Consider the following 14,195-nt stretch of genomic DNA (forward strand, 5'->3'; position numbering starts at 1 on the left):
CATACAGCAAGATACATTAAAACAAAACTTAAAAAAATGTAAGACCTTGGGTATAAGACTAGTGTAAAAATGTGCTAATTAATTTTGTAAAGCGTCTTTCTGTGTCTCCATGTAGTCACTGCGCTTTGTGTTTGCCTCTTCTTTGTTTGTTAATGCATCAAACACTGAGAACAATATTGTTTTATGCACTTACAGATTAAGTGCTTCATTTTTCCTTCAAAATGCCAGGTTTGAAAGATAAAATGTGATTGCAAAATGAAAGTAATACTGCATGTAGAATAAAAATACGCTAAATGCGTAATTACTTGTGTTCATTCTAATATAGAAATTTAGAGTGACACCAGAAAGTCTACTTATGAGATACCGGCTGGGGCCGCATGGAGGCTTTGTGTAGCACAACTTTCCAATTTTAAAGGGAACAGTAGAAAAAAAAATACATTACCCTGCTCTGTGTCGCATCCCCTAATAGCACCATAACTTACGTTAGCATGCTGTGAGGATGTGACAGGTTCCCTTTTAACTATTAAGTGACAGCTGTAGTTCACAAAAGTGTACTCTGCTATATGCAACTTACAGAATTCACCCGGACTATAGTTGTAGCTGGATAGTTAAAATTAGAAAGTTCTGTTACCCAACCATACACTGGAATAAACCCCTACACAACTATCATATTAACCAATTATTAGATCTGATGTTTATTCGACCAAGGGCATTTAAAGAAATGCAATATTACATCTGTAGGGTTTATGTATTTTCAAACTACTCAAAAGATCACATAGCTCCTGTCACACAGTTAGAATAGAGGAGTTCATTCTCCTGACTGTATACTTATGGTCTGTAGCTTATTTAGGTGCATATAGAAGGTAATGATAAGTGAACTGTCCTACCACCAAGCAGAGATGGTACCGCCTGTAATTAATGCTATATTGATGCATCATGGGATTGATAGCACAGAATAGTGAAAGTGATAAGCATCAGACCAGAAGCTGCACTATATGGAAATGACTGCAATAGGTTGAGACAAACATAGAGTGTGACAAACGTGGAGCAAAGAAGTAGCACCACTAATACTCCAAATTATGCTGTTTTTATTCAATCCCTTAAATACTGGGCAGCAACGTTTCAACTCCAACAGAGTCTTTTTCAAGCTTTTTGTGCTTGAAAAAGACTCTGTTGGAGTTGAAACGTTGCTGCCCTATCTTTTATGGATTGACTTAAAACAGCATAATTTGGAGTATTGGTGGTGCTGCTCCTTTTCTCTACATTTGTCTGACACTGTGGTCCCAGGAGTGGGGACCAGTGGAGCCTGCACACAGTCTCCACACCTCACACCTGATGGTGATCTTTAACTAAGTGCTGCTGCGTCTTTATTTCTCCAGAGTGTGACAGGCAATCAGGTGGTGTGCAGGGATGGAAAAATGTGTCTTCACTGGAGTTGCCCTTTAAAATATCAGTTTACTTTTTATAAATTTGAAGACTAAATAACAAGAAGACAATGACAGGATATTACTAATCAGAAAAACACTAAAAGTGGGCGTGGCCTTTAAAATATGAAAAAAAACCTATAATAAATAACTTACATCTGTGCTGAGATAGGGTCATTAGACTTCACAGTCCAAAACCCTAAAGCTGCACTACTATGCTATGACCAGGACTTTTCTTGCTCAGAAGAACAACTCATGGTGATTTAAATAACCATATCCTATCCATGTCCACACATACGATGAATGGCCCATTTATTAGTGACAGCGGCACTTTTACAATTGGAGCTTTGCTATAGAGAAATTAGACACGTCACCCTGGAGCCCACCATAAAATCAAGTGAACAGGTTTTCCGTGGATAAGGCAAATCAGAGTGGGGAAATCAAGCAATCTGAGCAACTTCAAAAGAGGCCAGGTCATCGGTACTGGACAAGCCGGGGCTGCGATTTCAGCCTTGTGAAGAGAAGAGTATATGGAGAATGGTGTGATTGGGGAAAACTATCCAGCAAAAAGGAATTCCGTGGACGTAAAGAACTCATTGATGAAAGGGGTCAGAAAATGTCAAGAATCGTTTTCGAGAACAGGTGGTGCACAGTCAAGCAAATTGCAGCCAAGTACAACATTGGTGCTTCAATTAATATATGTGAATGCACAACTTGTCGTTCCTTAGTACAGTGGGGTGATAACAGCAGATGACCACTTTGAGTGCCATTGCCATCTAGGATAACATAAAAATGAGACTCCAGTAGGAAAAAAAGAGCACAAAAATTGGATCACTAAGTAGTGGAAAAACATCTCCTGGTCAGATGAATTCCAAATTCTGTTCCTTCATTCTGATGGGAGGGTCAGGATTTCTCACAAGCAGCATGAATTGATGACTCCTGTCAGCTTTCTGTCAGCTGGTCACAACATGTAATTTGCAGCAACAGCAAGAAGCATTTCTGTCCGCAGGGGCCAATATTCCTGCAGAACGATTTTAGCAACAAATGCACCAATCTATGCCATAATGAATTGCTGTGGTTCTGAAGGCCAAAGGATGTCAATATGCTCCTAGATGGGTGTATCTAGTAAAGTGGTCATTCACTCTAACTGCCTCTATTCCCGTCAATTAGGACACAAATATTTTTGTACTCTGGTATTTGAACCCACATAAGGTCTACATGACATCACTTCACCAGAATTGGAAGAGAACAGGTCATCAGAACTTCTCAGTAGTGCAGCCTCAGGACTGGAGTCCATAACATAGAAGTAAGATATTAAAGAACAGTTTTCACTTCTGGTGTGAAGTGTAACAATGTGGTTTTACTCTCTCTTGGTGAAATTAAGTTCATACATCCAACGTTTTAAATAATTCAGCACTTGCAGCAGAACATCGTTTTTATTGTGACATTTTCTTTGCTCTTAGTATGTTTAAATATTACTATTACATATACGTGTATATCATAGATGTGTATATTTTTCCCACAAATTGTCTGCTTAAGATCACATATGTAAAAACATCCAATTCACTGTTTCCAAGTATACCGTTTGTTAAAATGCAACCCCTCAAATGCTCATCGTAAGGAGCCAATGATTTGGGAGGAGGGTCAGTAACAGAGTATATCCGGATACTTGAGCATGTGCAGATACTTGTCTAACTTGTACTTTAGAACTATTCCATACATCTACTCTCCAGCAAATATTAAAGGGGCTGTCTGATCTGTAAAAACTCTATAACGTACTGTCAATAGTAGAAATGTCTGTGTAAGGCCGAATTCACACGGGTGAGTGCAATATTGGTCTGAAAAACTCGGACTGTTTTCACACTTGCAAACCCGTCATTTTTTAGGGAGTGCGATGTGCTGCACTTGCAATTTTTACGGGCTTCAATATCGCATTTTACTCTAGTAGTAAAAAAGGAAAATGGAGAAAGTCCAGTGTTGGGTTAAAAGCTTTCAGTCTTCATTAAAGAATCTAGACGGACATGAGTAAGGGCAACATGCTTGCCTGAAACATGTAAGACGGCACATGTCCTTTGTTCCTCAAGGTCTGCCTGGATCATTTAATAAAGACTGTAAAGCTTTTAACCCAACGTGGGCCTTCTCCATTTTCCTGTACATTAGTTGTGGTTTCCAGCCAGTCCTTGCATGGGAGCCACTGCAGAGGAGCTGGTTTCTGGTTTGCATTTAAAATAATGGGTTTTATTCACATGCAATTTCTGTGCATCTCGCAACGCACAGAAACCGCCCATATAAATACACCCTAAGGCTATTTTCAGACTATGATTTGGCAGTCCAGAGCTGGTTTCGTCCTGGTTTCTCTCTTGTATGCAACTGGAAGGTGCTTTTCTATCCAGTTGAACAGACTGAAAGGGATGCAAGCTATGTGAAACCGAGACCAAAGAGGTCTCCATCATACATACCCATCCCTATGCTTCCATCCCAGTTCCCTCCTGCATTTTGTTCCCATGCAGTTTTCTGCATTGAAGATGAAAAGCTGAAATGGAAATGATGCCGGGTGGCCGAAAGCAGTCTGAAAAGAGCCTAAGGGTCAATTTATGCAGCCCGATACTCGTTCTGACTGACGAGATCTAGCAAGAAACTGAATGATTTTAGTTAAGGCCCATTTAGACACAACGATTATCACTCAAAAGCAGTGTTTTGAGCAATAATCGTTTTTAAATGTGCCCATCTTTCAGTTTTCTGCCGAACAACGGTTTTCAGTTGTGCTTGAAAACCATTATTTGGCAGAACAGCTGATTAGCAGGACCACATGCTGTGTCTGCTGTCCATGGTGTTGAATTCTCCACAGGGAGCTAGAGATCACATTGTTTTCTCTTAGCAGCCAGTGGCTAAACAATGGAGCTAATTACAGAGCTCAGACCTCCTGCTGAGTTCTGCAACAGCTCCCAGAATCTCATTTGCATGCAAATGAAGCTGATAAAGTACTAATAGTAATAAGTGCCTATTAGTACTTTATGCAAAGTGATAGCTGATCTTTTAAGCCTTTGAAAGATTATCTGTGTGTGTGTAAATGGGCCCTTAGTTTATATGGATGCACCAACTGAATGACAAATGATAATTCATTTGATTATTGTTCGCTGTTCAGTTTATGCATGCAGAAAAACTGAACAGCGGTCCACACGTATAAACAGGCCGTCGTTCATCTGTGTTTCAGTTCACTCAGTGATGATCGTTCTTGTGTAAAGGCACAGGAACGATCATAGCTGGGACGAGTTGTCGGGCATCTGCGCCTGACAGGTTGTCTTATGTAAAAGCACCCTAAACTTGTCTCATGTAGTCATAGGACCGCACTCCTAGTGTTTTTATTCTAAACACATGGCTATCTTTCCTCCCTGACCTAACATACTACATGCATCTCATCCTCACTGCTCTGTGAGTCCCCTCCTCTCCCTGAATAGATCGTGTTTCTCAGGCTGGGCAGCAGATAGTAGGGTGCCCAGTGAGTGAGTAATTACAGCACTACCTTACAAATTGCAAAGAAGGGCATGCAAGCATCTATAAAATTACACAATGTCTATGAGAGGGTAGAGGAATCCTGCTAACTGTGATTTACATTAGTAATCCCACCCAGAGTAAGCACTGGGAGCATCCAAACAAAGTAGCACAAGATAATGAACAATGATTACTTCTGAACTATGGCTGCATCCTCTGGTGAGCATTCACACACAGACACACACACATATATAAATACTCTTCTAGATTTTCAAAAACTCTGAAAACCCCTTTAAGTAAATCCATTGCCAACAATCCTGCCCATCCCGACCTCCAGCAGCATTTTTTCAGTTATTATTGCCATCATCATCATCATCCATTATTTATATCGTAGCTGTGAGGAGATTGTTGATGTTTAGTATTACACAATCCACTGCACCAATGAATTATGTGATGATTTTGATGGTAATGGGTGTGTTGACAAAAATGACAAAAATAAAAGTATTTTTTTAAAAAGTTAAAAAAAAAGACCCTAAAGTTTAAAAAAAGTTTTAAAAAACTAAAAGGTTTATATTTTTAATGTCTTTTTTTTTGTATTTAGTTAGAATAAAATCACTAGAGTGCAATTCGTGTCAGTTGCGTTTTGGTGTCTTGGGTAAACTGAAAAAACACTGCTGTGCTTTATACAAAGACATAGTAGTGGGCGCCTATAGAGCAGGTGCGTTACAGAGATGCATGCTCACCTGTGGGGCTATATGGAGCATCATCAGAACATTTTCTCTTCCGTGATCGAGATTTGAACACAGGATTATCTTCGTCTGACTCGAGAGATGGGTAAACTACACAAACAGAGATCAGTGTTACTGGAGCGTACTGCACAATCTCCAATACAAATGGTGAGCAATTCATCTGGGTGCTCTAAGGACACAGGCTGAGTGGAGACAGAAAATCAACGGGGAAATATATTGCACTTATCTATTTAAAGAGACGGTCCAATTTTGCTACCGCTATAAAAAAAATAGATTAGGGAACGGTGTGAATAGCAATTTACTAATATGACGTGGTCATAAAAATGAAAACACTCCTAGTCAGGCCGGGCTCACACGGACAGATCGGATTTCCCGTGATCATTTGCAGAAAATAAGTGCAAATGATCACGGATGTGTGCGTTTTTCTGCACGAATGTACACATATGCATAGCCTATTGTCTGCGCGGATGAAAGATCTCTCTTTCGCCCCAACTATTCTATATATTTTCCTCTGAAGTTGCGAGCGTTTCTGCCGCTCATGCGCAATGATAATTGCATATGGGCAGCGGAACACTCGCATCCATTGACTTCAATGGGGGCCGTCCGAACGTAGAGCAGGCTGTGATTTTTCTTCTGCTCGTCATTGCGCAATTCATATCCGCGAGTGTGAATGAAAAATCGAAAATGCGTGCCTTTCAATGTCCGTGTTTAACGTGGATCTTCCGCATGGACAGCAATCGCAGTTTCTGCAATTAGATTCGGTCCGTGTCAGCCCGGCCTTACACGGCAGCGCTATGGAGAATTCTCATTTCCCGATACTTACACTACAGGCATGTCAGCATGCAGACTGGTTTTAGACAGCCTATGTCAGCAATCAGCGTACAGGCTGCCATAAACAGCAGTCTGTGTTCTGCTGACAGGTCCGTTGGGGATTTAAATCTACAAGTTATTACTATCTCGTTCCTACAGGTACAGAGAGCGATTAAGATATCATTATACTAGGGGGGGGTTCTTTATGTATATAATGAATATATTGAGTTTTCCAAGTTATTAGCTTAAATTAGTGATATTTTTAATATTCAGTTCTTACATTACTTATACTGTTAGCCTGGTTAGTTAATAATCCTATATGACGATATGTAGTCCGTAGTCACATGATCACAGCAGCGATGCCTTCAGTATGGACAATCACCTGAGCGCTCCAGTTGACCATACAGACTGACAAGTGCCGTTATTTTAGTGCTTAAAGCGACCCTCCGGTTTCTGTAGTGGTTTTTCCGGTCTGATTCTCCAATCCACAAGTTCTGGGCCGTATTTTTGGCCATCCAAGATGACTGACGCAATCCTCAAACTACCAGTTCCTTCAAAGTCTACTGGAAGTGTTAGATGGCCAATGCACTGTACATGCTCTCTGAATGGCTCATGTGATCAGCATTGGCCAATCGGAGAGAAGAGTAAAGTATGCACTCGATAGTTAGAAAATTGCTGTGGCCAGCCTGGACAGCTGAAAATTGGGTCTGAACTGGTGGATGGAATGGCTGCAGAGAAGTACATCGGCAGGTAATATACTTGCTCCCCCTTCTGTTCCGGGACAGAATTTTGTCCTGTGACCAAAGGGTCACTTTAAACTTAATACATCCAGCTTATAGGGCGATTTCTGCCCCGTTAACTCAGCTGTGGTCACGGATGGGCACCGTCGCTCCACTTACTAGGGGAAATGAGGTGTGTTCTTGTGATGCCTGGATGTTACGGCAGTCACATTCACAGCAATCATGTGCACAAGTGTTAAATGCTTTTAGTGGGATAGCCCCTTTAAGAACTCAGAAAACACCTTTAAAAATGTCCTTCAATTTCAGTAAATAAAGCACATTAGATGTATAATGAAACGTACTCCAGTTTTCTAATATATTGTATACATCAATTCTCAATTGTCAATACCTCTGCTTGTAGACATTGAATGGAAACCTACTTAAGGAGGATGAAAGCATATCTGATGATTACACAAATGCATGGCTACCACAGTGCAGCAGCCCAGATTGGTACTGTAGGCGCAGCTCCCATTGGATTTAATGGGCTATGTGCTATGGGAATCAGCTGATCGGCAGAGATCTGAGAGGTGGTCCCTGATGCTCAGCAATAGAAAATAATTAAAAACAAAGCCCTTACCACACAGGACGACTGTAGGGCACTTCAATGCCGGACAGCTTTCCCAATGATGATTGTTTCTGTGCTTTTACACAGGAGCGACCATCGCTCAGTGAATGGAGGCAGAGCGGGATAGGAATCGTTCCAGCCCGGCCGACCCCATTCACAGTAAACAGACAGTTGTACATAGATGAACAACGACCTGTTTACACAGAAGGATGCAGCGGCAGAACAAGGATGATCTTTAGGTGTGCGTGGAAGATCGCTCTTTCACTGCATGCTTTCACACTGCACAATTATCGTGCAAACCGCTCGATCTAACGAGCAATTACTACAATAACCGTGCCGTGTAAAAGGAGCGTAAGTCCTGGAATATCCCTTAAGTCACCTCCTCAATTAGCCATGTTATTGTGTTTCCATCACTTGACCACATCCGATTATCATCCCCTGGAAGCAAATAAACAGGGTTCCTATTCAATGACTGCAAGCAGTGATCATAAAGTCTGCGAAGCATTCCTACAGAAATATTAGAAAATTGTCTAGCTTTTCATTACACTGTGAATGAGCTTCATTCGCTAACACTAGAAAACGAATGTCTAAAGGGACTAATGTAACCGGAGACTACTCCATTCTGTCCAATTGTCATCTAATAAATAAAAAAACACATGAAATTAATGGTAATGGATAGGACATGTACACTCCACCATAGGTATTTCAATGCACATAAAATGGAATAGGTGGCTATAAACGTTTATGTATATCTCAGCAAGCGCTACCTGGAAGAAGGCATGCAGGAGAGGTGAAATGAAGTAAGTGATCGGAGCCTAACTTGGCCCTAATTATACCCCAACTGCTTGGTCTGCCTATAAAACATAGTTATGTAATGGAAATGAGTCGTCTAAAGCAAAAACAATACAAACAGTAAGAAAAACAATGACACAGAAGTTGGAAATGGTGACACCGACTGCAGACAATGAATAATCCTCAATAGACTCAATAGGGTGAATGTGAGGCTAACAGCAGCACTTAGGACCCATTTAGACGCAACGATTCTCGCTCAAAATTCGCTCAAAGCTGTCTTTTGAGAGAGAATCATTGGGTCTAAACGCACGGACATCATGCAGTTTTCGTTAACAATTCGCTCATCATTGTCTTTCAGCATGCTAAAAAAGAACGATCAGCCTTATCAGTGTCGCGCACAGAGTTCTCAGTGGGATACCAATGATACTATTGTTTCAGCTCGTATCCTGCTTGAAGAACACAGCAGGAGTAGGCAGAAGACTAGCAGTCCAACTGGCTTCTGTATACCCGCTCGGAGCGCTCAGCTGTATACCAGCTGAGCAGTCAGTGAATACCGCAGGAGTAGGCAGAAGACAGCGCTCAAGCTATGTTCTGCAAACCCAGCTCAGAGCACTCAGCTGGATACCAGCTGAGTGCTCCGAAAACACAGCAGGAGTTTGCAGAAGATAGCGCTTCAGCTGTGTTCTGCATACCCCGCTCGTAGCACTCAGCTGGATACCAGCTGAGCGCTCCGAAAACACAGCAGGAGTTTGCAGAAGACAGCGCTTCAGCTGTGTTCTGCATACACCGCTCGGAGCGCTCAGCTATATACCAGCTGAGCACTCTGAGAAGACAACAGCTGTATGCAGAAGACAGCGGTCCAGCTGTGCTCTGCGTAGCCTGCTCGGAGCGCTCAGCTGTATACTAGCTGAGTGCTCCGAGAAGACAACAGCTGTGTGCAGAAGATAGCAGTCCTGCTTGACTTCTGCATACAGCGTGAGCCTTTATTTACACACTTATGCAAAGTGAACGTCCAAAACTGTCACTCAAACTGCTGTTTGAGCGATCATACAGCGATAATATTGCCGTTTAAATGAGCGACTTTTGAGCGATAATCGTTGTGTCTGAATAGGCCTTTAGGGGGAAGTTTTGACTGTCCATATCTACACCCCCCCCTCCGCCCTAATCATGTGAAACTATGGTGGCTTGCACTTTATAGCAGATGGACACATTGTAGCTGGTACTTTGTAGCAGATGGACACTTTGTGGCTGGTACTTCATAGTGGATGGACACACTGTGGCTGGCTGGCACTTAAAAGGATAGCCACACCATACCTGGCATTGTATAGGAAACGGCAAGCTCTGGTGAACACTGTATGGGGGCAGACAGTTCGTCTGGCACTTTCCTGCTCCCCTCATCTGCTTTAGACCTTTATTAGTAATAGGAAACTGTTCCTGTTATTCATTCAGCATTTGAGAGCACTTTCTCTTCTTCAGCAGCTGTGGTGCACGTTATAAGAGACAAGACATGAACGAGGTCACAAGGATACGCCTGCACATTATGATCAGTGGGGGTCTTACATCTGGTACCTCCACCGACAATAAAGGAGCAGCATTCACTTTGTGCCGTAACTCCTTCAAAGGTTTGCCTGCACAGCTGCGCTCCTGGCCACCCGGCTGTGCAAGGGACTGCGGTCGGCCCCCGCTGACTGAGCTGCAGCTTTATTATTAAGAGGTCTGACCCCCACCGATCATAAAGATCCAAGCTATATGCCATCACTTTAGAAGATGAGCACAATGCTTTACCAGATAGTTAGCCCGCTGCCCTGTGTTATTAGGGAACATCTGACACCCCTATGGTTTATAGGAAGGGGTACATTATCCCACATATACTACCTCTTCCACTAATGCGGATTATATACACATATATGTGACGGGTAGCTATATACAGGTTCAGTACACAGTAAGTATACCACTGCTATGGCTGTTGTGTCCTACTGGCTTCAGCTTACATACCAGCCTGTAATGCCATCTTCCATTCTGTGGCCTTACATCATGGCTGTATTCACAATGGCGATTTTCCTGTGCGACGGCTGTCCACTTCTGAGATGGACAGAACTCGCACGGTAAAAGAACCCATTCATTTGTACGGGTTAATTCACACGAGCAATAGGAAAATATGCGTTCATACTATATTTGTGTAATTCTTCTTCTAGAATAAGCCATTATTTTTTATGGGAATGTGAAAAAACGCATTTGCGTGAAATCCGTGTTGCGTGTGAGTGCGGTCTGTTTTAAAAACCCTTTTTCTACTGGAAGTACAAGCAATTTTTTCCCATGATGAAAAACGGATGTGAATCCGAAGCGCTTTTTTTGTACAAAAATGAATCGCACAGGCATGTAAAACGGTTAGTTTTTCACTGATCTACATTGTATGGGAGAGCAGCTGAAGACTATTGTCAGCCTTACCCTGCGTGTGAGACCTACTGTAGTCCCATGCTCCCGGAGACTGCAGCTCTAGTTCTGTATATGGGATGCTCACGTGAGGAGAAGAGGCGGCACGGGGGGGGGGGGAAAGTTTTACGGTTTTTGAAATATAAAATCACTTTAAGACATTGCCCTTAAAAATGGTGGACGTCTACTTGTTTAGAACCTGCTGCCCGCCTTCCTCTGTATTCAGCTGCCACTCTGAGCACCCATAGCCAGGCTAAGACCACATATGAAACTTCACTCTGCGGTAAGCGCACCCAATATCCTTTATTGGGACTTCACTCAAGGCCCATTCTCACGGCCACATTTCCTGCCCGTATACTTTAAGGCCGTACTACAGACAGCGCACCGCACTATTCATTTGCATTGGGGTATGCTTACGAACTATTTTTTTACATGAACCGATCAAAAACAAAACCGCAGCAAATGGTATTTGCGTCCATAATTACGAACGTAAATCGCCGATTAAAGTTGATGGAATAGCGTAAAAACGCAGGAAATATGCAGTAGGAATTTTTTTTTAAATTAGTATATTTACGCTAATATAATATGTATGGTTTTGGTTGGCATCAGCTTTGAGTTATTTTCTTTCTTATGTATATATTTTTATTTTATTCTGTAATTTTTTTTTACCATCCATGTCCCCCATGATGTCATATAGGATCTTTGGGGACCATTCACGTTTTTTTTTTTTAATTTGACACTTTTCTACTGCAGCTGGGGCATCTATAGGATCCTCATCCATAGGAGCCCTAGCTACAGGGGAAACATCCCAGTAGTGACAATAGTCACTGGCAGAGTTGATCAGGGTTAGCTATGACCCTGCAGCTCTGCTGTAGCAGGGAATCCCAAAGGTCATGTGACTGCCGACTCTTGTAGTGGGAGTTATACTTCCACTTTCACTTGTTAGTACGTAGCGCTCATTGAGCACTGTGTACTTGGGAAAGGAGAAGGCAGAAGAGTTAAAAACCCCCTCCTGCCTTCTCCTCCAGGTTATCAGCTGTTACTAACAGCTGACAACCCGACATGCTCCTGCTTGATTGCAGAAGCAGGGGCTTTAAAACACGCGCCATATTTTTACAATCGGTTGGCTTTAAAGCCCACGGCCAAGTGCCGTAAATTTACAGTACTTGGTCCTAAATGGGTTAAAAAATAAATAGGTATTGGGCAGGGAAAAAAACTATCCAGTACTTACCACTTAAATGTCTCTCCACTCCAGTATAGCTGCTCCTGACCACACAGCTCCGGTCCTGCCATTAATCATTCATATGAGCTCTGCCACCAACCACTCTGTACATGACAGCATGACCACTGAAGCAGTGATTGGCTGCAGTAGTCACGTAACTGATGAGTGACACATGACCACTGCAGGAGCTTCTGGGATTGGAATGGCAGGGATCAGAGGGTCATAAATAATTAAAAAACATGTAGAAGTAATAAACTTTTCTTTTATATTTTAGTAATTTTACATAATAAAGAACGAGGTGGGGTGGGGGGGAAGCAGGGGGTATGCAACTCTAGAATTGGGAGGGGTCTGAGACTCCACGTCTACAGTTAATGGTTAATTGTTAAGGAGCTAAAACCAGACTCTTCAGCATGGAGAGGTAGTCTACAGTATAGCACATGAAGGATCCTGTGAGAAGAGACATTAAATTCTATCTAGCCCTAATGAAATACACTAAAGGGAAGATGTGAGAAAGAAAAAGAGACCTACATGTAGATGGGTAGGTAACACTAGGAATGACTTGTGTATCCCTCTCCTGCTATGTCTACTTTAGTACATACTTGCATTGTTCATGATAGAACAATGTTGTTGCAAATGTCCAAACTTTCCATTGTTCTGTTGCTCTGTTACTCCTTCTGGAAATGTATGAATAATCTGACAACTGGGTGTTGTCACAATCTGACACTATCAGCACTGATTGGGCCACGCCAGAGTGTGTGCGGACATGTTGATAGGGGCAAGGGTTACAGACAGTTGTCAATTTATTCATGCATTTCCAGTAGTGATAACAGAGTGACAAAACAAAGGAAAGTTCTAAGAAGATTTTCAACAGCACTGTTATGTGACGGGGATACAAGTATTTACTATTAAACAGACATATCAGGAGAGAAAAAACTTTTGTAGTGATATCTGGACGTACTAAGTGCATTTCAGGTAAAAACTGGAAACAAAAACCAGAATGAGTGGGGTGCCTTCCATATCCTGGAACTCGGCAGTACAAAGAAGACCACCTTATAATGCATGTACTTGTCTGCCGTTGCTTCTGCGGATTATTTCCATACAACGCACAGGCAGGAAGGCAGGAAATGCGTCAGCTGCCGTAAACCTCTGATAATATGTATGGGCAGTCATTTATAACGGGAGGGCGCGCTTGATGTTCTACAAAGATACTGCACTGAAGGCTGGAAACCAGATATCTCTGGCTGGCCTGCGCTCGCCACTCGAGGCGAACCTGAAATCTATTTACACCAGACCGCCGGCTGTTTCTGATTTCAACCGCAAATGGAGCTTTAAATTAAAGGAGAGCTATTGCCTAACGCTGAGCCCGGATCCGCCGTCTCCTACAGTCATTTCAATGCGAGAAAGAAATTGAGTTCACAACATTAAACAACCTAAATGATATTACTTCTCTGCACGTCAGTACAAGGGGAGAACGGGAACAACCAGGGGCCAATGCAGAAACCTCAGTGTTCACCTGTAGGGCGATCTCTGGCAGCCGCATACATGGCAGAAGTGCGCCATCGCTGTGAAAAGACGTAGCTGGTTTCCGGTACATCTCAGTGGAGGGGTCATGGGGTCCCTACTGTGTGACATACCGCTCAGAGGTGCCTGGCATCCTAAAGAGGACATTCCTGCTCTCCTTAAAAACTACTTGTATTTCTGTTGCTCTGTTATGCCTCCTGGACAAAGGGGTGTTACCATTTCCTTTGCCAATGGTATGTGTCCCTAAACAATCTGCCGCTGTCCAATCATTGCTGGTAGCTGGAGACTACATACTGTGGGAAAACATGCTATTGACAAGGAGATTGCTAACGCACAAATGTCAATTTATTTAGACATTTCCAGGATGAATAAAAGAGGAACAGCTCAAAAAACTTCCAGAAACTACTC

General features: G+C 42.4%; 1 protein-coding gene across 5 annotated transcripts in view; it reads right to left on the reverse strand.

Moving 5' to 3' along the window:
- The window catches only part of PHF2 (PHD finger protein 2), a 227,324-nt gene that overhangs the window by 16,500 nt on the left and 196,629 nt on the right, over positions 1–14,195 (reverse strand). For 4 of the 5 annotated variants that reach the window (XM_066596503.1, XM_066596502.1, XM_066596501.1 and 1 more), the window contains exon 19: positions 5,660–5,755. The exons of the other annotated variant lie outside the window; for it this stretch is intronic. In XM_066596503.1, the coding sequence (XP_066452600.1) occupies positions 5,660–5,755 (96 nt within the window). The remainder of the gene's footprint in view (positions 1–5,659; positions 5,756–14,195) is intronic. 5 annotated transcript variants of the gene reach the window in all.

This window comes from Eleutherodactylus coqui, chromosome 3, assembly GCF_035609145.1.
Source record: "Eleutherodactylus coqui strain aEleCoq1 chromosome 3, aEleCoq1.hap1, whole genome shotgun sequence".
Lineage (NCBI taxonomy): Eukaryota > Metazoa > Chordata > Amphibia > Anura > Eleutherodactylidae > Eleutherodactylus > Eleutherodactylus coqui.